General features: G+C 34.5%; 1 protein-coding gene across 4 annotated transcripts; it reads right to left on the reverse strand.

Moving 5' to 3' along the window:
- Positions 1-1,518: 1,518 nt before the first annotated feature.
- On the reverse strand, positions 1,519-24,095 carry LOC114738846 (3-oxoacyl-[acyl-carrier-protein] synthase II, chloroplastic). 4 transcript variants are annotated; one of them, XM_028926910.1, is made up of 14 exons: positions 22,982-24,095; positions 6,795-6,964; positions 6,514-6,717; positions 6,196-6,306; positions 6,000-6,095; positions 5,795-5,840; positions 5,618-5,697; positions 4,916-4,984; positions 4,505-4,589; positions 2,780-2,934; positions 2,554-2,634; positions 2,404-2,463; positions 2,142-2,299; positions 1,519-1,912 (listed from the first exon to the last, which is right to left on the reverse strand). In XM_028926910.1, the coding sequence occupies exons 1-13, from the start codon at positions 24,090-24,092 to the stop codon at positions 2,183-2,185; spliced, it is 2,385 nt and encodes a 794-aa protein (XP_028782743.1). In that variant the 5' UTR covers positions 24,093-24,095; the 3' UTR covers positions 1,519-1,912; positions 2,142-2,182. The 4 variants fall into 4 exon arrangements, with proteins under 4 accessions (XP_028782743.1, XP_028782742.1, XP_028782746.1 ...); XM_028926909.1 differs by having other exon boundaries at positions 1,519-1,953; XM_028926913.1 differs by lacking the exon at positions 22,982-24,095 and adding an exon at positions 8,118-8,835 and having other exon boundaries at positions 1,519-1,953; positions 6,795-6,994.
- Positions 24,096-24,732: the final 637 nt, after the last annotated feature.

Genomic DNA, 24,732 nt, shown 5'->3' on the forward strand with positions numbered 1-24,732 from the left:
TTTATATTAACCACATAGTATGTTATGAAGAGTGAATGTTACTATTGATATCTATATCTATATTTATATTTACGCATTTATCTTCACACTTGCTGCTGAGGATATTACAAGGTGGGTCCTCGTTTTATGAAAATGCAATTTTACGATGTTATTTGAACTCTGGATGATTATTAGAATAATTTATTTACTGATGCATTTTACGCTGAATTTAGGCAGCAATTATAGAAATGTAATCCATCGGAGTTAATTGTTGTCAGGAAATGTTGGTAGTTGGTTGCATCTAATTCGACCCACCGATAGTGGAGAGCTCTCACAGGTACGAGATTAGGTGGGAAGGTTATCATGGTGGACAAACACTTGCCCCAACGCTCATAACCCCACTTCTTCAATTTTTTAAACCGAGCTCATTAAAATTTTCCCTCCCCTCCCCTCCATTTCCCTCATACCAAACAGATTAAAGCCTCAAAAACTCAATCTCATTCTTTGATTCTTCAACTTAACATGAAACTTATTCAACGGTGTCCAACTTCTAACTAATCCGTTTTATTTCCAGATCCAAATTTAAATTCCCATAATAAATGTGCATATTTTAATCATATCTATTTATGGTTTAAATTCTCGTTTTACTCTCACAACCATTGGTTGTTGGTATGACATCATTTACATTGATGTGGATTTGTACTCAAATGTAATATTCCTCTTCTTTTTATAAGATCTTTTTAATTACATTATGTGATTTTAAAGAAATTTAAAATTATAAAAATAAACACACACAAATTTTAAGTATGCCCTTATTTAATAAGAGGACAAATAACATAAAGAAATGCTAATAATGAGGTAAATGATAAAAAAGAATATAGTATAAAAAAATTAGGAGAGAGGATATAAAATTAATTAGGAGCAAAATTAATAAAAACACATTTCATATTCCAACAGTCTTAAATAGAATCTTATAAAAAAAAAACTAAAACACTACAAATTTTAAAATTTCGTGAAAGGAATAGGAGGGAGTTCGTGTAAGCGCGCACGCGTTAACTTGGACAGTGACATGTTTCAACCCTATTTTTGGTTTTTTGGACTGAAATGTTTCAACCCTGCCTAATCTGACCTATCCACAAGACTCAATTTCTTTCATAGCCATACAAATTTCACAGTTCGTATGTGTACAAGGCCCACCACCATCTTCTTTTTTTTTACCAGCCAAGGCCCACCGCCATCTACTTAGTAGCACAAAAATATGAGCTTTTATCTTTGAAGTGATGGGGGAAAATATTTAGAGGGTTCTGGGACCTACAAAAATGCTTTTTAAAAAGCATTTTTTTTTCCATAAAACAAAACAAACTTTTCCATATGTTTATTTTGTATATTATAAAAACACTTCTAAAACTATGATTTGATAAATAAAAAAAACCGACGCCTTCATTTTGGCAAGCCGAAGTAATTCCCAGCCAGCCTTCAGATTTAGAACATTCTTGAGTATACAGAGAAAATTGAAATTCCATAGCACCCGCTATGAAATTACAAGGGATTTTTTCGCCTTTTTAGATTAGATTGATTCTTCTTCATGGCTAAAAAGTACAGCAAAGACAATATACTCACAAGATTAAAGTCACATTAGTGAAATGGGTAACCTAATTAAAGAGGCAGCTCAAAAAATACTACAAATTGGCTATGTTCATATCTAGTTGTACATGGTGAATAAAACAAAAGTTCATATCCCCACCAAAGAGGTTGTTTGAGGAGTTACATCAAAGTGGGTCATCTCCTATACTAACCATTCATGGTGAATATGGTTCCAGTTGTGGATAGACTTTACTCCATCTCACCCAACAAATCTTTGGACGTTCTGATTCTTCTATCGCAGCACCGTCCCATCAAATAAATGCAATTCACACACAACATACGTTTTCACCTGAGGAAGGAGCAAACTAGGAACGTCAGGCTACTGAACATCTGCAACTCGAGAGCATTTACTTTACAAAAATAGAGCCAAAAATGAACGAAAATAATAAAACTTTAATAAGAGAACATCTATATAAGCACCTATTTTAAAGTAATGCTGAGTGAAAATTCTATGGCTATTCTATAGGCCCTTGGGGCATATAAAATTTTTTATTAATTCGGAGAATGAGACATCATACCTTTTTCCTAATTACAGGAAGGTAGGCCATGAAAAGTGTTTTCATTTATACGGGGCAAATATGATTGAAGAGTTGTGGCCGCCAAAACCAAATGAATTGGATAAGGCTGCCTTGATATCCAATCTCTCTTTCTTTGGGCCCACAAGAAGTCCCGGGTCCTGATTTGTTGCCAATTGATTAAATCAGATAATTTTGTCTCCCATAAGATATAACTGCACATTTACTGAGACAAAAGGTGAGAATGAAGCAACAAACAACATACCACTCCTTCATCAGGGTTGTCGAGGTTGATATTGGGATGAACCCACCCAGTTCGTATGGCCTACATAATAAATTAAACCAAAAGCTCTAAGCTTTTCAGATGTGAAAAATATTTACGACAAATTTAATTAAGATGTATTTCACCAGGAACCTGTACTGTCGCCACAGCTTCCACACCTCCAGCTGCCCCTAGGAGGTGACCAATCATAGATTTTGTAGAATTCACTTTGAGCTGTACAAAAGGATCTTGATTAGCATGCATACAATAAGGTAAGTGGGAGCATAAACTAACTGAAAAAGAAAGGGAGGTTAAAATTAACTTGAATCTAGTAAGCCAAGAGAACAAGAGTTATAGTAACACCTGAAAGAAAACTTACCTCAGGATTTTGGCCAAAACAATGAGCAAGAGCCTGGTACTCCTTAAGATCTCCAGCTGGTGTGGATGTGGCATGGGCATTTATGTAGTTCACATCCTCCTTAGATACTCCAGACTGAGCTAATGCCTTTTCAATGCAGAGTATAACGCCAACTCCTGATTGAGACAGAAAAATAGGACATGCAAACTCAGGCCAGAATAATCAGCAGATATGGATAATTACAGCACACTGTCATACACTCATTCACGATTCAGGCATCACCACTCACCATTCATTACTATGCGATAAAGAATCAAAGGCTATTGCAACATGATAAATTTCTTTTCATTAAGAAGAGAGGTGCCAGATCATAGAACATTAATGCTACTTCTCTGCAATTGTCAGTGATATGCAATCATTGACTATCTATGCCACAAGATGATAAGATGAGATGGATTATGGAAGCTATTCACGCACTTCTGTCTCAACATGTGTCAGTTTAAATTTATGCATGATGGTCAATGTGCATCGTAAAAAATATATGAAGAGGCAAATTAACAACAGAACAGAATAACCAAAAAAATTATGGTGCAACGGTCAAAACTGTGCTTTACATAGTATCTGAAACTTTAGTTCAGATCCCGTACAATGGAAGAGGCTCTTCATTTATTTACACACATTCCAGTGTTTTTTTCTTCACTCGATTTGCAGTAAATTATTTAGTGCATAGGATTCGAACTCTTGAAATTTACATTTTTAGCTCCAAAAATTTATGGGGAAAAAGGCAATCGTGATGATGTGTGCCCACCGATGCAGGGATAACCAAATTGTTCAATAGAGATCCATCGTCAAAAGTCATCATGCTCATTTTGGTTACAAGAAGAATAGTATGCAATTCAAGACCAAAAAAAAAATATGCCAGAATCCACAATTCTTTTTTTTGGGGGGGGGGTGGTGGGGGGACTATGAAGAATCATGAGTCCAGAATCCTTTGGCAAAACTTTAAGAAATTTAAAGGCAGAAATTACTAAAGTTCTCTTCAGACTGGTACTGGGGGAGAATGAGTTTTCTTCTTTTTATTCTTTAAACTAAGATTAACTCGAACAAGATACTACATTTCAAGTGTTTTAATTTGGGTATATGTAGTTCCTGAACATTACGCAGGAGACAACTTTTCCAATACCAGAATTCTTCAAGTGATCTAATGGTAGCTGCCATTTCAATAAGCCAGCTTATCAACTTCAATCACATACTTCAAATACTAATTTACTAATACATGCACAATATGATAAGATATAATAGGAAAACCGCATATGTGCGGAGCCAATTATGTGATCATGGGTTGGATGGATCAAGAAAAACAGCCATAAGCCGGCATAAAAAACGCCCAAAAGCGTAAAAAGGGTCAAGCTCAGGGCTTTTTTCCAACCTAGTCTGCACAATTCTTTTTATTATTTGATTCTAATATTTCAAAATTACATCTGTACTTTTCTAATTTTCCTTTCTTCCACTTTATCCTTTCTCCACTACTGCAATTTGAAGAAAGACAGCAGTTTTCAGTGTTAGACTGTTGGTATCAGTATAATCAAAACTTGAGGCCGTTGCAAGTATTAATAGAAAGGGTGCCCTGCAGGTCTCGAACTTCTGACGATACCCTTTTCTCACGTCCTAACTAATGATAGAAACTCTTAGACCCTTGCAATATGAATAAAGATTAATTCATGAGGCAGTAATAGCAACATTTACCATCAGGGCGAGGCTCAGTCACATGATAAGCGTCACATGAGAAGCTTCCACCAAGAAACTCTGCATATATGTTTGCCCCTCTTTTCTGGAATATCAAAAGTTAGATCACAACATACAATTGCTTGATTCATTTTACCAAAAATTATCTCAGTCATTGGTATTGCAAGGTTATGGATTTGAAAATAATATACAGATAGAATGAGAAACAACACGCATAGGCAATGGCAATGAGAAGTAACACAAAAGAGACTGAAGGTTCCATAATGTGTTTTGGTAACCCTGTAACAAACTAATGAGATAAAAGCAATAGATTACAATAAAAATACACACATATTGCACTAAGATGCTACATTACGATGTGTCACTCTTTAATATGACTAGGATCCTCAATTGCAGTCAAATCAGAAGTACCTTAGCATGCTCTAGTTCTTCTAAAAGCAAAACACCAGCACCTTCCCCCATGACAAATCCATCACGATTCTGAAATGACAAAGATATTCAAGTGGTTAGCAAGCAACATGAGTGCTGGGGTAAAGCCATCAAATAAAGGAAGAGCATGGTATGGAAACTGACATTTCCATAATTTTAGGAATCATTTTCAATAAAAACACATGCATAAGCCTATTAAAATGTCAAAACTGTTCCAACATGATGAGTATTGTCGCTGACACTGTAAACTTAGCTCATTATTTATGATCAGCAAAATTTCTCATCATTCTTGTTCCTTTTTACGCTTCCTCTTCAATCCTAATGGGTGGTTTTCTGAATTTGAGATGCCCAGCATTTCAGACTGAGTCATATTTTTCAGATCTTGGTGGTTTCTTTCATATGCTATTTGTATCTGAATGGCAACTTTTGGTGTTTTCTGATTGATCAATATTTTGAAGGGTTGGGGTATCAGGAAATTTCAAGCACTCAAAGTTGAGTTGTGAGCCTTCCTACCATTAGAAAGACCTCAGAAAGTAAGATCCATTAATTATTACAGAATATAAGATATATTCAACCGTCAATAGGAGTTTATATCTGTAGTTCTCTGTAATTTAATGAAAGCTCAGAAATGAAAATGGAAAAAATAAACAAGAAATCAATGGATCATGGATTTCTTTGTATTACAGCATCCCAAGGCCGAGAAGCTTTGGCAGGATCACCATTCCTCTGTGAAAGAGCTTTGCATGCCACAAAGCCTCCCAAACCTGAAACAAACAATACTTGTTGGATAATTATCAGCTTTATGCCAATATAAGTTCCTACAAGCAAAAGGAATGAGCCACAAGAAAGAAACTTAAATACCAATAGGTATAATAGCAGCATCAGAACCACCGCAAAGCATCACATCCTGCAGATAAATTGCATAATTAAGCAAATTTTTTTTATGAGAATATAATTCCTTTCACTAAAATGACTGTATTATCAAATACTCTTTATGTCAGAAAGAAACAGAAAAGCTGGAAAAAACCAGAAATGGCACAATCCAATTAACAAGCAAAAGACTCACAGCTTCTCCTCGAATAATATGGTTTGCTGCATTCAATATGCAAAAGTTGCTCGTGGCACAAGCTGTAGAGATTGAATAATTGGGGCCCATCCATCCCTGGAATCATTAAATAAGTCAGCTGACAAAAGCTTGACAAGAACCAAGACACCCATTTACGGTGTCCAGATAATGCGCACCAAAATTAATTTAACCAGACCAGATCCATTGCAAGCATGGCAGAACCCATATTTGTAGTAGCAAAAGGTACACAAAAAGGATTCATCTTCTTATATGAGATTCGTAAAGCTTCAATGGCATCATTAAAGACCTGTTCCAGAAAGAATAAATCAATTCAAAGAAATGGCACAATGTATATGGCTCCATCTTGGATTGGATTTAACAATAATATCGGCGAATATCACATATTCCTACAAACGACATGACACATCTAAGTAGAAAATCAAAGCTCAATATGACAGCACTCTTTAATCTTTTTCAAATGTACAATCTCAAATTGAATCAAAGTTAAGATTACCTTCATGCCACCCATAGCTGAGCCAATCAAGACTCCACATTTTTCTTTATTTAACTCATCCATTACATCATCAGTAATCCCACCATCAACCAGGGCCTTTTTTCCAGCTGTTAGTAAATAAAGCATAAATTTATCCATCCTCTTTGAAAGTTTAGGTGCTACCCAGCCATCACTTGAGAAGGACTTTATCTCACCAGCAATCCTCTGAAGACAGTAAGCAATGAGAACAAAAGCAACAGCAGGAACCAGCTGAAAATACACTTAAATGAAATATAACATACTGTTGGATATTCAGCACAGTCAAAAGTCTCGATCTCGCTTATGCCACTAACACCATCAAGTAAATTATTATAAAAGGTTTCAGGATCATGACCAAGTGGTGTGACCACACCCATTCCAGTCACGACTACTCGTCTTTGCTTTATAGAAGGTTTTCTAGTTGTTGTAATCTCTTGGGCAGGTTGCAACGCCACAGCCATTGCTTTCCCTGCAAATTTAAATTGCAACACGTATATTAGCAAATAAAACATGAATAATCAGCTACTAAACCGAGTTAAAAGATCAACTTCCTTCTGCACTGCACAACTTTGCATATCAAAGTTGTGTTTGGATCGCTACTACTCAAGAAAGTGAAGGCCTATCACTGGCACATAGAAAAAGTAACCGACAAGTATTCTTATCTATGGATAGGAAATTCAAATTTCAAAGGTCTAAATAAATGTTAAGCAGAGTGCGTAGCCTTCCAAGATAACCTTAGTTTTAAGTAAAGAACTTCTAACCATTGATTTTGAATGATAAAAACATGACCACCAACCAAAACCGAGCAAGAGAATAGGTTAGAAATATCAACACACATGCAAGAAGTATGAGAACAGATATGTAAGAAAAATTCAGAATATTTAAGAACTAAGAGCCAAACCACTTTTCTGCCTTGCAGGTCTGGGACTTTAGTATAAATTTATATGTCCTGCATCCTCAATATGCAATATTATCCCCCCTTCACGAATGTATTAAAATACCGCCCAAATGGCAGACGCCTACATTACTTCTTATAAGATGATAAAAAGGAGATGGCAGACTGAGTGGAGTTATGTTCCAACTCTAGAACAACACATGTAGAAATATTATTTCCGAGAAAACATTACAAGAAAACTCTTTTTCTTATGCAACCCAACTCGCTCTAAAATGGCCAACAACCTTCCTGATATCGCAAGGCGGGTAACAAATTTCTATTTCACCATTATACCATGGATTTGGTGTCTAACTGTAACACTGCATGATAGACCGCTGTGAAGTCTAAATCGTTTTAGTCCGCTCAGCAAAGCGAACCTGTGGCCCCGATAAACAATAAAGATTCATCTAAAACGTAAAAGGAAAAAAGAAGAAGAAGAAGATACAAACTTAAAAAACAGTCCCGTGGGATGCATCATATACAGATGTGTTTCCATGTTCCATATTCAATAAGGGAGAAAGAAATAGAATCAACGAACGGTACAGAGTACAGGATGAATAATCACCAGCGGGAGCTTAGGATTTAGCTTTTTTTAAAATTCTTGGCCTCAAGTTCTGATTAAATTATAAAATTATAAAGTAAACAAAATTACCGGATTGGACCGCTCGATTCACACGCCTCTGCCTGCGATTGATATAACGATTATTCGATCCGAACAGTAAGGAGAACCCATTGTCACCAAAGAACCCCAGAGAAGAAGGACTCTTGGAGCTGTTGAACTCATCGCAGGGCTCAAAGGCGAGACAGGAGCTCATTAGACCTTGAATGCTGGATCCATAAAAAGACGAAATTGCGCCCCTGTTGGATTCGGAACTTCCACCGGCACATTTAGACACGACCTTCCTCCGACGAGACCACCTGCTCATTTTCCTCGAACTCTGGAGTGAGTATGGGCTTCTGGAACGGTCAGTCTCGCAGTCTAGTGACATGCAAGCAGCCACCAGCCAAGTGCAGAGAGGAGAAGCCATAGAAGACGCAGCCATGGAAGGGCAAGAAGCTAAAATAAAAAAACCCCCAAGGGACGAAAGCAGGTATAGGATGTTAATCTAAGCAGAGAAAGAGAAGAAGACGAGGTTGAGAGAGTAAGACAAATGAGAAATGAACATAGATAAAGGTAAGGAGGTTGTTAAGGAAGAAAGCGAGATGATGCAATGAAGGTGATGAGAGTAAGGAAGGGGGTGAAGTGAAATCAGAGGCCGCATTCGATGTTTCCTTATATACTGAAGGCGTCTCAGATGCAGGTTTTGGGCAATCTGAGTTCTCCCCGAGAGAAGACGCTCTCTCCCTTCCCCCGTGGAGTTCAGCACTTAAGGACGAGACGACAGCGGAATAAAATAAAAAAGGCGTCCATAAGAAAATTAAAAAAAATTGGTAACCAGAATAAACAAAAACATTCACAGAAATTATCAATATAAAGAATGCATCCCGCAGTACGGGCTCGCATTTATTATAACCAGTTACCAAGCGGAACTCCTAACGTTGGCTAAAAAAGTTAGCATCAAATTATAAAAAGTCAAACTGCAGACAATATTAAATGTATTTAAATATTTTAAAATATTTTTTGCAGGCATTTAGCTCTTTAAAATATTTTTTTCAAGGCTTTTCATGCTAAAAACACTAAGGCAAAAAAAAAAACTTTATGATGCTGGATAAACCTAAAAAATATTTTAAGGTATTGAATCACAAAATGTTTAAGGTGCATTCAAGAAAATATTTTAAAGTGCATAGATACAATTTAACACAATTATAAATGCAAAATATAAAATTTAGGGAACAAGCGGCGGCCAAATGCGAAAATGATCAGCAATTCAAAGTTTCAACCCTTCTATAATATCGAAAAATATTATTTATAAATCATCAATCATTTTTAAATTTTTTGTGATGATATTTTTTTACATATTCGATTTTCCATGTTTTTATTCATTTTTATATTTATTTTTTTCTTTTAATTTATTTTACTAACATTTATGTAGTATAAATAAATAAATATACTTTTTTGAAAATATTGATTTTTTTTCCTAACTCCCATTATTTATTTCCCATGTCGCCATAAAAATTGTCACAGTAATTGGTATAACGCCAAGGCTTGGGCCTCACTGGAATGTAGACCAAAGGTAGGGGTGTTCAAGGCCGGCCCGTCCCAGTCGGCCTGTTCCGGTCCCAGTCTTATTGGGACGGGACGGATCCGTCCCGAAATTTTTCGGGACGGGACAAAAAAGGGACCGGGACGGGGTCGTCCCGTCCCGGTTCTTTTTTTTAAAAAAAAAATTAATTTTTTAAATTTTTTATATAATATCATTTTTTTCATATTTTTTTTAAAATTTGAGACTATTGTATGGAACTATGGATATATTTATTTAGAGTTTTTATATTTGTTAATGATTTGAGATTATTGATGATTAGAATTTTTAGCAAGTTTTTATTGTGTTAAAAGCTTTTGTTTAGAGTTTTTAATAACTATTATATGTAATATTTTGAGCTTTTGTTTAAGAGTGCCCAAACAAATAAAAAAGATGTTTTTATAAGATTTAAGCTCAAAAAATATAATTAAAAAAATCAGATTTTTTATAAAAAATTAAAAAAATTAAAAAAAAATTAAAAAATAATAATTTCGGGACGTTCCGGTCCCGTCCCGACCGGGACCGGGACAACCCCGGGATGGGCCGGGACACGGGACAGAAAATCTGTCCCGTTACTGTTCACCGGAACGAAACCGGGACGGGCCTGTCCCGGTCCCGATCCGTCCCGTGAACACCCCTAGACCAAGGAAACAATGTTGAGCCTTTGGCCTTTCTTGGACTTACATTTTTGCCCTTTTATGAAACAATTTGTACCTGTCCGAACTAGATCTTCAATCAATCTAATCAAGTACATGTAATTAATTTAAAATTAAAAATTGCACAAAAGATAACTTATAAACTTTGCATATACTTATCTTTGTCATTTATATGTCTGAAGTGATTTGATATTCAGTAAGTTAGTATAATGATATGCTTCGCTTTTATTTAATAAATAACATTTTTATTTATATTGAATTTGTATTATCTTGTCATGCTAAATAAAGTTTTACATTAAGATCGAAACAAATAAATCCTACACATATCCTTCAAATTAAATATGTTTAACTATCTAAATCAAGCTGCGTCTCTTTTGTTGGTTCAGTGATCTAATGATGCTGAACAATAAATAAATAAGCTAAAATAATTTGTACTTGTTATTTTATTGTTTTTTCCGAATGTCGCCAACAGTGCTTTATTCTACAACGCCGTGATCTGTAGCACAGTAAAAAAGCATGCATGAGACATCAGCAGTTAAAAAATAAATTAATATATCAATATATATTTTCTAAAGCCCAACCCTGTACCACAACTAGTTCACTTCAAAGCTAATTGATAAATTTTAAAAAAATTAAGTTAGTTATTTGTAACAAATAGGTTTTGTCTTTCCTAAAATATCTTTACTAATCAAGTGTATTGGCTAAAACTACTATTTTTAGAAGGACTACTCTGGAAAAAAATGTATAAATTTGAGAGACAGAGTAGATTGGGGTCTTATATTTAGGACCAAAATAAAAATCAAATAAGGTCTTACTCCTCCGGTCCTAATTATAAGACCCAATTGACTTATTTGGGGAGATTAAGGAAGTAAATTAAGTTGGTTATTTATAATAAATAAGTGTTGTCATTCCTAAAATATCCTTACTAATTAAATATATTGGCTAAAACTATCATTATTAGAAGGATTATCTTGGAAAAAAATGCATAAATATAAGAGACAAAATGGATTGGGTCTTATAATTAGGACCAAATAAAAAGTCAAATTGGGTCTTATAATAAGGACCGGAGGAGTATATTAAGAACCGAAGGTCATATAATACTAGATCCAATCCTTAATATAAGATTTAGTGGAGTAATTTGAAGAATATAAAAGAATTGATTAAGTTAGTTATTTATAATAAATAGATGTTGTCCTGATTAAATTAGTTATTTGTAATAAATAGGTGTTGTCTTTTCTAAAATATCCTTACTAATCATGTGTATTAGTTATAACTACTATTTCATGAAACTTTTAATATGTGCAACCACTACAAAAATTATTTTAAAAAAATAGATAAATATAAAAAACAAAGTGGACTATAATTCTATATTTAGAACCAAATTAAAAATTAAATTAGCTCTTATATTAAAAATAAGGGGTAGTACCAAATCAACTAATAGCAAATTAAAAATTTTAGTTAGATTAGTTAACATGACATATTTTTCTAAAACACCATAAATATTTTTCTCAATTTCCTCAGTTTCCTACTTAGTTATTGTTAAGGGAATATTAATAGAGCTGATCTAGAAACAAAATTGACAAGTATGTGAAATAGGTCTTACATATAAGATCAATATTAACTTTTCAATTAGGTTTTATATTAAAAACCGGAAGAGTATTCCTTAATTTATATATGCCTTTTAACTAGCATTTGCATATATAATCTTTCATTAAATCTTATCTTATGTTGCCTACAGCCCTTAATATAAAACTTACTTGACTGATTTGAGGATTAAAAAATTAGTTAAGTTAGTTATTTATAATAAATAAGTGTTATCTTTTCTAGAATGCCCCTGCTAATTATGTGTATTAGCTAAAACTATCATTTTATGAAACTCTTAACATATGCAACTACCGTAAGGACTACTTTAAAAAAAATAAATAAACATGAAAGACAAAATAGACTAAGGTTTTATATTTAAAACCAAATTAAAGATTAAATTAGTTTTTATATTAAGAATTGGAGATAGTATAACTCTATTAGTCCAAGCTCTTTTGAAGGTCTTTTTGTTTTTTTTTTTGTTTTAAATAAGGGATCCGCTTGGTTCTCATGGATAGGACGTGTCTCAGATCGTGTGTATTTGTTTGGTTGTCAGATGCTTGCTTCATTTGCTCTAAATCGTGATTTATAAGTTATTTTTGAAGGCTTTAGTCACCTGCCAAACAAATTTTTGGACTTGATATTGATGCTATTTCCTTTGTTTGGCCAAAAAAAAAAATTGCATAGTTCTTATTAAATATAAAGGTATTTTGAAAAAAATAAACCAATTAAAAAGTCAAATAAAAATCAGAGATTATATCTTTTAATCAATATTTTTCCCGTTATATACATACACGCGTGGGTATTTCCCATCCCTTGTGCCTATTAGGGTGTTTAAATTCTTACAGAAGTACTTTTTAAAAATATATCTTTATAAATTAAGACAAATTTTTTGACATATTTATTTTATATGTTATGAAATTATTTTTAAAATTATAATTTGATTTTGATCCTAACATTTCTTATGCGTCACACCCACCGGGCACCGACCCATGGGTTGCCGTCTCGGGTATGCGTTATTGACTCTTGAAACCCTATGGCTGTATGTCATTCGCGCGCTGTTCGGTGCTCCATATCTAGGCGTCCCCTGTTTTCATTTTAGATTAATCAATAGTAATTAATTAGAGCAAGCGCGTAAGTATCTCGATCCGATCCTTCACGTGACACCGGTCATTACGCACGTGTGCCTCATATCTCGGAAAATTACCGCTCACATATAAATAAAATATCATACTAATATTACCTCCTGTCCTAAATATAAAAACTAGTTGACTAATGTTAATAGAATAAAAAATTAAATTAAGTTAGTTATTTGTAATAAAAAAAAGTGTTGTCTTTCCTAAAATATCCCTGCCAATCAGTTTATTAGCTAGAATTATCATTGTTAGAAGGATTATATTGAGAAAAAATAAATAAATATGAGAGATAAAGTTGACTGGGGTCTTATATTTAGAATCAAAATAAAAATCAAACAAGATCTTATATTAAAGACCAGAGATAGTAGTTAAGAAAGAGGCAGATGATCGGACCCAAAAAAGAAGAAAGAGGTAGATGAGAACCAATGAGAGTTGTGTGCAGCAAAATGGGGTTAGCCTCTTACAACATAATACTCCTCCGGTCCTTAATATAAGACTCATTTAACTAATTTGATTAGATTAAGGAAGTTAGGTAAGTTAGTTAATTATAAGAAATATGACACATTTTTCCTAAAACACCACAATTATCTTTCTTAATACCTCATCTCCTTCTTTTACTTGATTATGGTTGAGAGAGTATCTATAGGGGTAATTTAGAGAAAATTGATAAATATGATAAATGGGTCTTATATTTAGGACCAAAACCAACTCAAGAATTGGATCCTATATTAAGGACCGGAGGAGTAAATCGATATTTAAATTCTTATTAGAAGATGTACTTATATTTAATATCTGAAAGTATGTCACATGAGATTTACAACCATACCTACCCTTCAGAGAAAAAAAACAGGAAGGTGAGAAGACGAGAGAGGAAGTGAGAGCATGGGAGCAGAGGGAATGGGAATGGAGGAGGAAATCTCAACGGAAAGGAGGGACTTGGGTGAAGAGGGGCACCAACAACATGGCATGAATCCAAGAAAAGAGGAACAAGAATCTGCCACGAAAACTAACCCCCCCAGCTAACAACCACATGAATTTGCCTAATCTCTCCCTTTTCAACACCAGTTGTTACACCCTACTCCTCATCATCCCTCACGCTTCTTATTTCCATCTATTTACCAAACCACTTTCCTGTTTCAGTCACGCGCCACTGTTTTTGAGGTATCTGCTCATGCACACGCAGATGGTTACTCTTTTTCCTTTTTTCGGGAACAACATGCGAGTATGCTGAAAACCCGCCCAATGTGGCCCGACAAACCGAGTTAGAACTTAGAAGGACCGTGTGAGCATCTGTAATTGAAAACGATACTAATTTATCATTAATTGAAAATAGGCGTGGGTCCTAACGCTGCTGTCACTGGGTTTTGACTTTTCAGTCGAATGCAGAAAATGTTTTATTCCTATTTTAAAAAAATGATAGTAATTAATTTTATGCTAAAAAAATCTAAAATAACAGATTAGTTTTTTTTTTTTTTTGAAGAGATGAATAAAAAGAAAGGAAAGAAGTGCTTTGACGAGGAAAGGGTGAATTGGTGGGGCAAATGCTATGGCCGCACGCCAGGAATAGGCGACCGAATGCGAATGAAGCCATCGTTACACACGACGTTGATTTTTTTTTTTTTTGCCCCAACGATTTTTGGCCTTTTTGCCTTGGTACACAGAGGACATTGAACTGGATTGAATTGCGCCAAAAATTGTAAATAATGGACGGGACTCATACCAACTATTTGCCCGAAATCTCAACTACAAACAATGTCCTTAGTTGCATGTAGTTATGTTAGTTTATGCCACGTGCAGCGTCCACATTTATTGTTAAGGAGAGTTCACTTCATTACCTTATTCGTGCTTCATGCTTTTTTTTTTTGGGCCATCAGTTCATCCTTGTATTGTTGCACTCGTATTTAATTCGTTCATCGTCCATTTTTTTTGGACGCAACTACTCAACTATATATATTTATATATCAATGTGTTTGTGTGCATAATTCGAATTATATGCATATCTGTATTTAAAGCCTTTTGCATATTCAAACAGGATATACATTTTCAAGAGATGGGAATTTTTTTTCATTGGGACCAAATAAAATAATATACGGGGAGACCATATGTGTGCGTTCGCGCGCCTTGAGTTGAAGCTTAACCAATTACCTAATTTCTAGATTTAGTCTATTGAAGTCCACCTACACTACCTAAGCACTGCTCATACTACTGCCTACTTAACGTTATTTTATTATAGGAAAAATCACTTAATAATTAACCAAAACATAGCATCGTCTTGTTTACTCAGTGACTTTTGAGAGATTACTATTTTCTATCAAAAAAGCAGAGAAGAAATTACTTTTTTTTTTGGTGATTTTAATGTGTTTGTCTTTGGCGAGTAAACCAGAGCCTAGGGAATTCCGAATGAAGTGACGTTGTAGCACAATTTTCTTAACTGAAAAGGACTGAACGAGACAATGCGGGAGAGCCAATGAGACGGACCGCTGCTCTGGCAAATAATACACCCTCTCTTGAATATAAAACTTATTTTATAATGTGATTTAATATTGAAGGGAGTCTTAATTATTACTAAGGAGATACGTTAAAATTATTTCACAATTAACAAAAATGTTTATTCAGTGACTTTCGAGAGATTAGTTTATAAATAATGATATCCTTACTAATTAGAAAATGGGTTATTAAGAAGTTGATGATTATTTAATTTCAAACAGTTACTCATTTTTTAACCAAAAGAAAGTATCCACTTATAATCTCATAGCTGCTAAATATGAACAGCTATTGACATCTTTTTATAATGTTTTATGAAAAATATGATAAGATGATTTGTACTCTGCGAATAGTATCAGAGATGTGGTTTTAGCCTTTCAGGTCAATCTAATATCTTAAAATATTTTTTAATTACATCCTATAAAAATATTTTATATTTTATCTGATATCTTAAAGTATTTTTCTAAACATGTAGTGTAATTTTGCCCCTAAAGATATTAGACACGTTTAAAAAAATAGTTTAAGATGTCAAATGAAACAAAAAAAAGCTTTAAAATATGTGTTAAACATGTATGAAAAAAATACTTTAAAATGCTGCACAGATAAAAAAAAAATCCTAAGGTGCTAAGTGAATTTAATTTAATTTTTTATAATAATTCAAATTTTTATATAGCGATTAAACAGTATTTCAGAGAGATACATGTGGATGAGGCTCATCAAGATAGATAAAAAAACTTGTTTAAAATGGTTTATAAATAGATTTTTAATTGTGATTTACCGAATACGAAGTAAGTATGTGAGAAAAATTTTATTTCAATTGACATAAAATATATTTATAAGTAGTTGAGTTAATGTGCACCCAGCACCCTGAACTATTTTTCCAAGTGCGCCCAGTGTCCTAAAGTAATTTTTGGTGCATCCAGTGTCCCAAACTAATTAAAACGATACATCCGTATCCTGAGCTAACAGAAAAGTTAAGTTTGACTGTTACCTTGTTGACTCAGCCAAGGGTTGACCGAAAAATCCTACGTGGCAAACACGCAAACATCTGATGTGTATTATTTTGATAGATTAAGGTGCGCCCAGCATCACGAACTATTTTTTCAGGTGCGTCTGATGTCCTAAAGTAATTTTTGGTGCATCCAGTATCCCAAACTAATTAAAATGGTGTGTCCCCATCCAGGGCAAACAGAAAAGTCTCGTTTGACCGTTATCTTGCTAACTCAATTGAAGGGTGACCAAAAAATCCTACATGGCGGACACGCAGGCGTCTGATGTGTATTATTTTTAATTGAAAATTCAATTTATTTCCTCATCTTCTAACATTTATCTTCTGCTGGTTTTTAAACTTAAAAAAAAAAAAAAGACCACCGATCTACCTTCTTAAATCCTTGTACATGTACCACCCAATCAATCACATTCTTGTCTTTAACATTTTATCGCATATCTTCCACCACTCCGATTGAAACCGCAACCATCATCACAACACACTTCCGTCTCCGTCTCTATCAACTCTTCATTTGACTCGTATTTGCTTTCCTCCTCATATAACACAGTAAACTTCTCCTTGGTCACTCTATCGACATCGCCGTCGCCTCCTGAGAAAACACACGCTACCACTGGGCTCATCTCGGGAGCTTTAGTCAGAATAATACACATCAAACGCCTGCGTGTCCGTCATGTAGGATTTTACAGTCAACCTTCAGCTGAGTCAGCAAGGTAGCGGTCAAACAAGACTTTTCTGTTAGCCTGAGATATGAGCGCACTATTTTAATTAATTTGGGACACTAGATACATCAAAAATTATTTTAGGACACTGGGTGCACCTGAAAAAATAGTTCGGGATGATGGGTACACCTTAACTCATCAAAATAATACACATCATACGCCTGTGTGTCTGTCATATAGGATTTTTCGGTCAACATTTGGCTGAGTTAGCAAGTTGACGGTCAGACTTAACTTTTCGGTTAGCCTGGGACATAAAAGCACTGTTTTAATTAGTTTGAGATACTGGATGCATCGAAAATTATTTTAGAACACTTAGCGTATCTGAAAAAATAGTTTGGAATATTGGACGCACCTTAAGGCTAAATAGTTTCAAATGCTATTCTAAACAGGTCCAACATGCCGTTGCTTCGATTGGGTCGCGTTCAAAGATAATGATCAATGTTCGTTCAAAAATGTCTTATAGTAATAATGGCAAGATGGACCAGAGTTGTCACTTCCAGCCGACCGTGCTGATTAATATCAAAATTTTATGAGGCGATCGAATTTCTAATTGACATAAAACTAACATGAATCTTTCATTAAAGCGAGGTTGAAGCCGCGCAATTCAATTTATATTACGTTGTAATAGCAAGCGTAGCCCAAACTATCAAATGATATTTATGACGACAACAGCCATCTCAACCCATAAAAATGATAATGTTTCGGTTCTAAAAAACGTTGTTATATATAGAGAAGATTCATGTTTTTTTCCATATGACCTGATTCAAAAGACACGGTCTTCAAATTAATTAATTAAGTGGGACACATTTAAAAAATTAAAAAAAATACACTAAATTTTAAAGTTATAACTAAACTGAAGAATGAAATACATGAATGTTAATTTTTGAGCCTGCTTTGTTTTGAGCAAAATCAATCAAGTTGATATAATTTTCAGTCAGTTAGTATTTATAATTTATCAATATAGTTTCATATACTATAATTTATACATAAACATATAAAGAACTCCTATGCAATTTATATTTTATATATAGATCAGAGAGAGAAAGACGTGCTTGTAAAAAAAAAAAAAAGCAGAGAGAAAACGATGGGAAACACATGACTTTGTTCTATTTAAAAATACAAATTAATGCGATGGAAGCGGCTATTTATTGTTGCAGGATTCCACCACAAATTCCCGTACAATGTCGAGTTGACGGGAAACTATAAAATGTGAAGTTCGCAGCGATTCAAACCCAAAGTCATGCTCCACAGCGCCAGACAAATGACACCTTTTAATTTTTCACTGAAAAAAATGAAAATTTTCACAAATTACTAAATTTTAAATAAAAATATGTTATTATTTACAAGTCTATTATTGTTAAAATTTTGTTATTAAACCTGATTTGAGATTTGATAATTTTAAAAATTTTTACGTGGAATTTTTCTTTTGAAAAACTTAAATAGACGCGATAGTTTTCAATGTTATTTTTATGTATATGAGGAGGATGATTCGATAATAGATTACACAAGACTCATCGCGAGCTAATTCATTGTCGGCTGCTCAACAGTTATGTATTCAGCTTCAAAACAATCAACGCGGGGCCGAAATTTATCAGGAAACAAACACAAGCAAATTTATTTTTACGTTTAGATATAAAATCACTGATCCAAAAAAGATATTTTTCCATAAAATCATTCACTGTGATATTTATATTTATAAATGGTGAATAATATAACTTCCCTTAAATCTTACTATATATATATAAATACGAAACCTAAAATGTAGTTTGTCCTGATTTATAAGTGGCTCGATAAATTAAATAAGCATACAGCACACGGGGTAATTAGTTTAACAATTTCTCCTTCCACTCCTATTAAGTTATAGTTTTTGGGATCATCTGGTTTCATCTATAAATGATAAAATACACTTAAAACATGTTTTCAATTTCAACTAGTCTTTTCTTTTTTCCGATTAACTACATATTTATATCTCTGCCTTAATTATTCTTACACACACTCTCCCGGTCTATCCCAATAAATAAGAATATTTTTGAAAAATAAGATATGTATTTTTTTACATATTTATTGCATTTAACAATTCTTACCCGGTTTTTTCAATATCTTTTATATACGATCAAAATGAGTAAAATTTTAGGCAAATCATGTGGCGGGCGAACCCACCACCGCGACTGTGTGTAATTTTAATTACCATGGCTTAGTATAATCATTGGACCATTATAATGAGTCACGGAAGGTCGAATTTTAATGGCACAAATACCATTTTGATATGGTTTTGGAGACAAGTTTTATATTATCCGTTTTTTGGGCCGAAAGGTATATGTTATCCTTTTAATTTGATATGTTAATATGAAGTCTTAATGGGCCTGTCGGATAAACTTTACGAACATATTAACATGATTAGGCCCATTGTTTGGCTTTATGACATTAATTAATCTCAGATTTTGAGACTTGTGCTGGTTGGCTGGTCAAAAAAAAAAAAAGGACTTGTGCTGGTTGCATTGCCAAAAAAAAAAGAAGAAAACCTGGGGCTAGAAAAAAGGGGTAGAGAGGCCTCAGAAAAAACTTAAACCTTATCCATACTAACATATGTGGTCCTGTTACACCCGCGGCTATGGGTGTTTTAAGTATTGAGAAAATGACCCAAAAAAAATCTAAATAAATAAAATGACCAAATAGATATGAGGTATAAATTTGAAACTTACAGATTTTGGTAAAATAACTAATACACTCTTAGAATAAGAAGAAAAAGAAAAGGCGGTCGAATATTTTCATATACTAACACATTAATTAAAATAGGTTGCAAAACTTATTATGCAGAAAAATCATCTGGAGCTAGAAAGAAGGGGCAAAGAGGCCTCAGAAAAAATTTAAACCTTATCCATACAAACATATGTGGTCCTGTTACACCTGCGGCCATGGGTGTTACAATTGTTTCGTCATTTCTTACGCAAAAAAGGGCATTTCCTCGTTTTTTTTTTTTGGTTTCAATAACAGCGCCGCCATAATGATTAGATGAGACTTGGGTTAAAACTCGTGATTAGTCAGTGATTATATGCAGATGCTGAATAAGGTGTATATGTCAAACAAAATTAAAGCAGAGCATAAACCAGTGTGGAACACATAATCCCAGAAACAGATTGTTGGAAAGAACTTGGATGAAAATTTAGAGATGATTACATACGAAAGGTCAACGAAAAATAATTCAGTATGTGGACCCAGTCCATACCCAAAATATAAACATCCCATGTCATATGTTTTGTGTCTCCATTTGAGTGGGTTATGAGGATAGAGAGAGGCGATGGCGATCGAGAAGGAGATGGCAGAACTGGGCCTTCTGGACACGGTCCCTCGTCACTTGATGCCTGCTGGTTCATTCGAGGCTTACAAATACATAGCAGATATTCTTCTTCAGGTCACAGTGGTCCCTGCTGTGTGAAACACGTTGGTTTGGTTGGATCTGGTGACTTTAAGGGTGTGTTTAGTATGAGGGATTTGGGAGAGAGAGAAGGGAAAGGGAGGGATTTTAATTATTTTCCCTTGTTTGGCAACACACAAATTTTAGGAGGGGAGGGAAAATTTTAAAAAATTTTCCCTCCCCTCCCCTCCTCAACCTCCCCTCCAAAATTGGGAGGATTTGGAGGGGAAGGGCAATATTTTGCCATATTGTGACCATTATGCTCATATTTTGTCATGTTGTGATCATTATACCCATATTTTATCATGTTGTGACCATTATACCCATATCTTAAATAAAATAAGAACAAAATTGTCCATATTAAAATATTTTTCCCTCCCCTCCCCTCTTTTTTTATAAATCCAAACAAGATAATATTAAAATCCTTCCACTCCCCTCCCCTCCCCTTCCTTCCATTAAAATCCCTCCCCTCCCATTTCTCTCGTTGAGCCAAACATACCCTAATGGAAGCTGAGTGAATAGTCCAAGCTTATGATGCATAGTGGGGAATACCTGCACCTCATAAATTAAAGCCCTTTTTACCTGCCCTAAAACGAGGGGAAAAATTGATTAGCGTGTATAATTTTAGGCAATAATCATTAATATCATCTTAGTATAACCCATTTCTTGAGGCATACCTATGTCTGATAAAGGCATAAAGCAGCTTTAGGACCCAAGCGAAATCAAATCACAATTCGGACCTGGTTTGTCTCAGTCTCGCACATTAACTAGGGCTTTTTTGGGTGCCCCAAAACCATGGTTCTTCCAGGCAAAATCATGGTTTGGAGTAGAGTGTCATCTAAACAATATTAAATTTGGAGAAATAATCTGAAATCATAGTTTGGGTCAAAATCATAATTTTGGAGTCTAAAACTATGATTTCAGAAAAAGTGAACCTATTCTATTTTTGGCTCAAATTGGAAAGTATGATTGTACTTGTCAGAGTAGATCTTAACAATAATATGACATTAACATCTCTCAATTATTTTTTTAGAGACATGTTTAATCTTATATCTTATAAATATATATACACATATTAATTAATTATTAATTATATTATCTTATGTATTATTAATTATGTTGGTAAAAAATATATTATTAACAATTTTATTTCTTCAAATTAAAATGTATTATAAAATCTATCTTTTATGTAATTATCATATTAACTTATACTTTTTTTAGTAATTTGTGTATATAAAAAGTGCTTCTGATAACAACTATCCAAATACTCTTACCTCTCAGAATTACTTTTTTACAAAATCTATTCTCCCTAGAATCTATTATCTAGAAGCTATTTTCCAAACTATGGTTTGTTTTCATCCAAACACTCTCTAAATGCAACATTAAAGGGGTGTTTGGATAGAAACAAAATCATAGTTTCAAAAGTAATATTACAATTTACAAAGTAAATATGTAAAGAAATTTATTTCGATTTACAGAAAAGTGTTTTTAAAAAGTAGTTATAGACTCATCCAAATAACCCCTAGACTCAGAAGAAGTGAACCGGAAAAGAAAAGAGCCATCACTGTAGGAGTTATTATCCCCAAAAAAAGTCAACTCTTTCGAAATCTACGCCCCATGTTACACGTATATGCCTTACATGGGTTCAACTTTTAAACCACGAAAGGGAAAAACTCCATGGACTCGTCTTTTTCACGGCACGGAATGTCTCCATTTACTGCCTCTCTCCATTTCCTCTCTATTGAGCCCAAGCGCACCATTTTCTTAATAAAACAAAATCTGGGCCATTCTTTTTTCCATTCAATCGGGCCGTTCAAACTTCTCTTAAGTTACTTCATGAAACTAAAAACATTACCTCCGCCCCACCGGTCATCAGCTGCTTTGTCATTGCCACCGCCGCCAGTTTGGTGTGCCTCCACTGCATTCGATCCCCATCTCTCATCTTCTAAGAAGTACTCTCGGAGGTTCTAGTTATGAGAAAATTTGGGTGCTTTGATTTGAGCAGCGTTAGAGCAGTAGTCAAATAACTTACTGAGAAAATGCACCAAGCCCATACTGAATAATACTTTTTATTATTATTGATTAATTCTCATCAGTACATCAGGACTATTTATAGGCCTCTGAATGAATCCTATGCGCAGGCCCATAACAAACGTAGACCCAAATACGTAACAAACTAAACAGGGCAATTAGACCCAACAGATTACACCTATCTGACTATTTTCTATATACAACAAGTTACATACATAACTGAATATTTTCTACACTCCCCCTCAAGTTAGGAACTCTATATTCACAAGTTCCTAACTTGCTCAAAATATATTCATGCTGCGGACCCCCAAGAGATTTGGTTAAAATGTCTGCTAGTTGCTCCTCTGACTTGACATGTCTGAAATTTATCATTCCAGCTAGTAGCTTTTCCCTTACAAAGTGACAGTCAATCTCAATATGCTTGGTTCTTTCGTGAAAAACAGGATTAGAGGCTATATGGATGGCAGATTTGCTGTCACAGTATATTGTTACAGGTTCAACCTCATGAACATGTAATTCCTTCATTAGTCCTACAATCCATGTGATTTCAGCAGATGCCATTCTTAAAGCTCTATATTCTGCTTCAGCGGAAGAAATAGACACTATGCTTTGCTTCTTACACTTCCAGCAAACAAGTGAACCTCCTAATTTAATTAGGAACCCAGTGACTGACCGCCTTGAATCTATACAGCCTCCGTGATCAGAATCGCAGTAACATTCCATGTTGGTAGATCCGTTAGCTGAGAGATAAACTCCACGGCCTGAACTGTCTTTAATATATCTAACTAGCCTTAGTGCTGCCTTCATGTGTGATTCTTTAGGTTCTTGCATGAATTGACTCAAAACCTGCACAGTAAACGACATATCAGGCCTGGTTAATGTCAGATACAGCAACTTACCAACCAATCTTCTGTAGACACTAGGATCATCAATGTATTGATCATCCCTTTTTACTTGTGCTGTGAGTTTAAGGTTTTGCTCCATAGGAGTTCCAGCAATTTCAGCTTCATCTAATCCTGTTTGGTCAACAAGTTCAGTAGCATACTTTCTTTGGTTGAGTATAATACCCTGATTTGACCTTAGAACCTCTAAACCCAGAAAATATTTCAATACTCCTAAATCTTTAATTTTAAATTCATTATGCAGAAAAGATTTCACTTCATTAATAATTTGAATATTACTTCCAGTTATCATCAGATCATCAACATAAGCAAGAAGAAACACAACCCCAGAATTAAATTGTTTCTGAAAAAGGGCATAGTCATGTTTGCTTTGCTGAAAACCCCCTTTAATAAGGGACTGAGTAAGTTTCTCATTCCATTGCCTTGAAGCTTGCTTCAATCCATATAAGGATTTATCAAGCTTACAAACCTTAAACCTGTTAGAATCAGTCTCAAAACCTTGAGGCACAGTCATATAGACTTCCTCATGTAATTCCCCTTGTAGAAAAGCATTATCCACATCCATTTGGATCTGAATCACGTTTGAGCAATTCCAATATTTGCTTGTATTGATCAGGTGTGAACCAAGGAGCCTGAGAGTTTGGAGCATCCTGGTTGTTGCTTGATTTCCCAGAATCATCAGCTCCATTTACAGCTTGATTTCCTTTATCCTCAGGAGTCCTTTTGGTCCTATTAGAACCAAAATTTGGTGGAAAACCAATAAGCTGATAACAGCTTTCCTTTTGATGACCCTTTCTATGGCAGTAACTACATTCTTGTTCTGATCTTCCTCTACCACGCCCTCTGCCACGTCCTCTGCCTCCTCTTGAAGCATTAGAGGCTAAAATAGAGCCTTCAGAAGAGGAATGTGATGTCCCATAAGATATCTGTCTCTGCATTTCTTCCTGAATGGCCATGGAGTATGCTTGATTGGGGGATGGCAGAGGCTTCATCAATAATATTTGACTGCGTATTTGGTGAAAAACTTCATTCAGGCCCATAAGAAACTGGAACAACCTTTGCTCTTGAATACTTTTCGCATATTCCTTGGAAGAAGGACATGAACAGCTAGGGATAGGAACTATTGCTGCATGCTCATCCCACAGTTCCTTTAG

This window comes from Neltuma alba, unplaced genomic scaffold (genome assembly GCF_004799145.2).
Source record: "Neltuma alba isolate B1F8T4 unplaced genomic scaffold, ASM479914v2 tig00013697_pilon, whole genome shotgun sequence".
NCBI lineage: Eukaryota > Viridiplantae > Streptophyta > Magnoliopsida > Fabales > Fabaceae > Neltuma > Neltuma alba.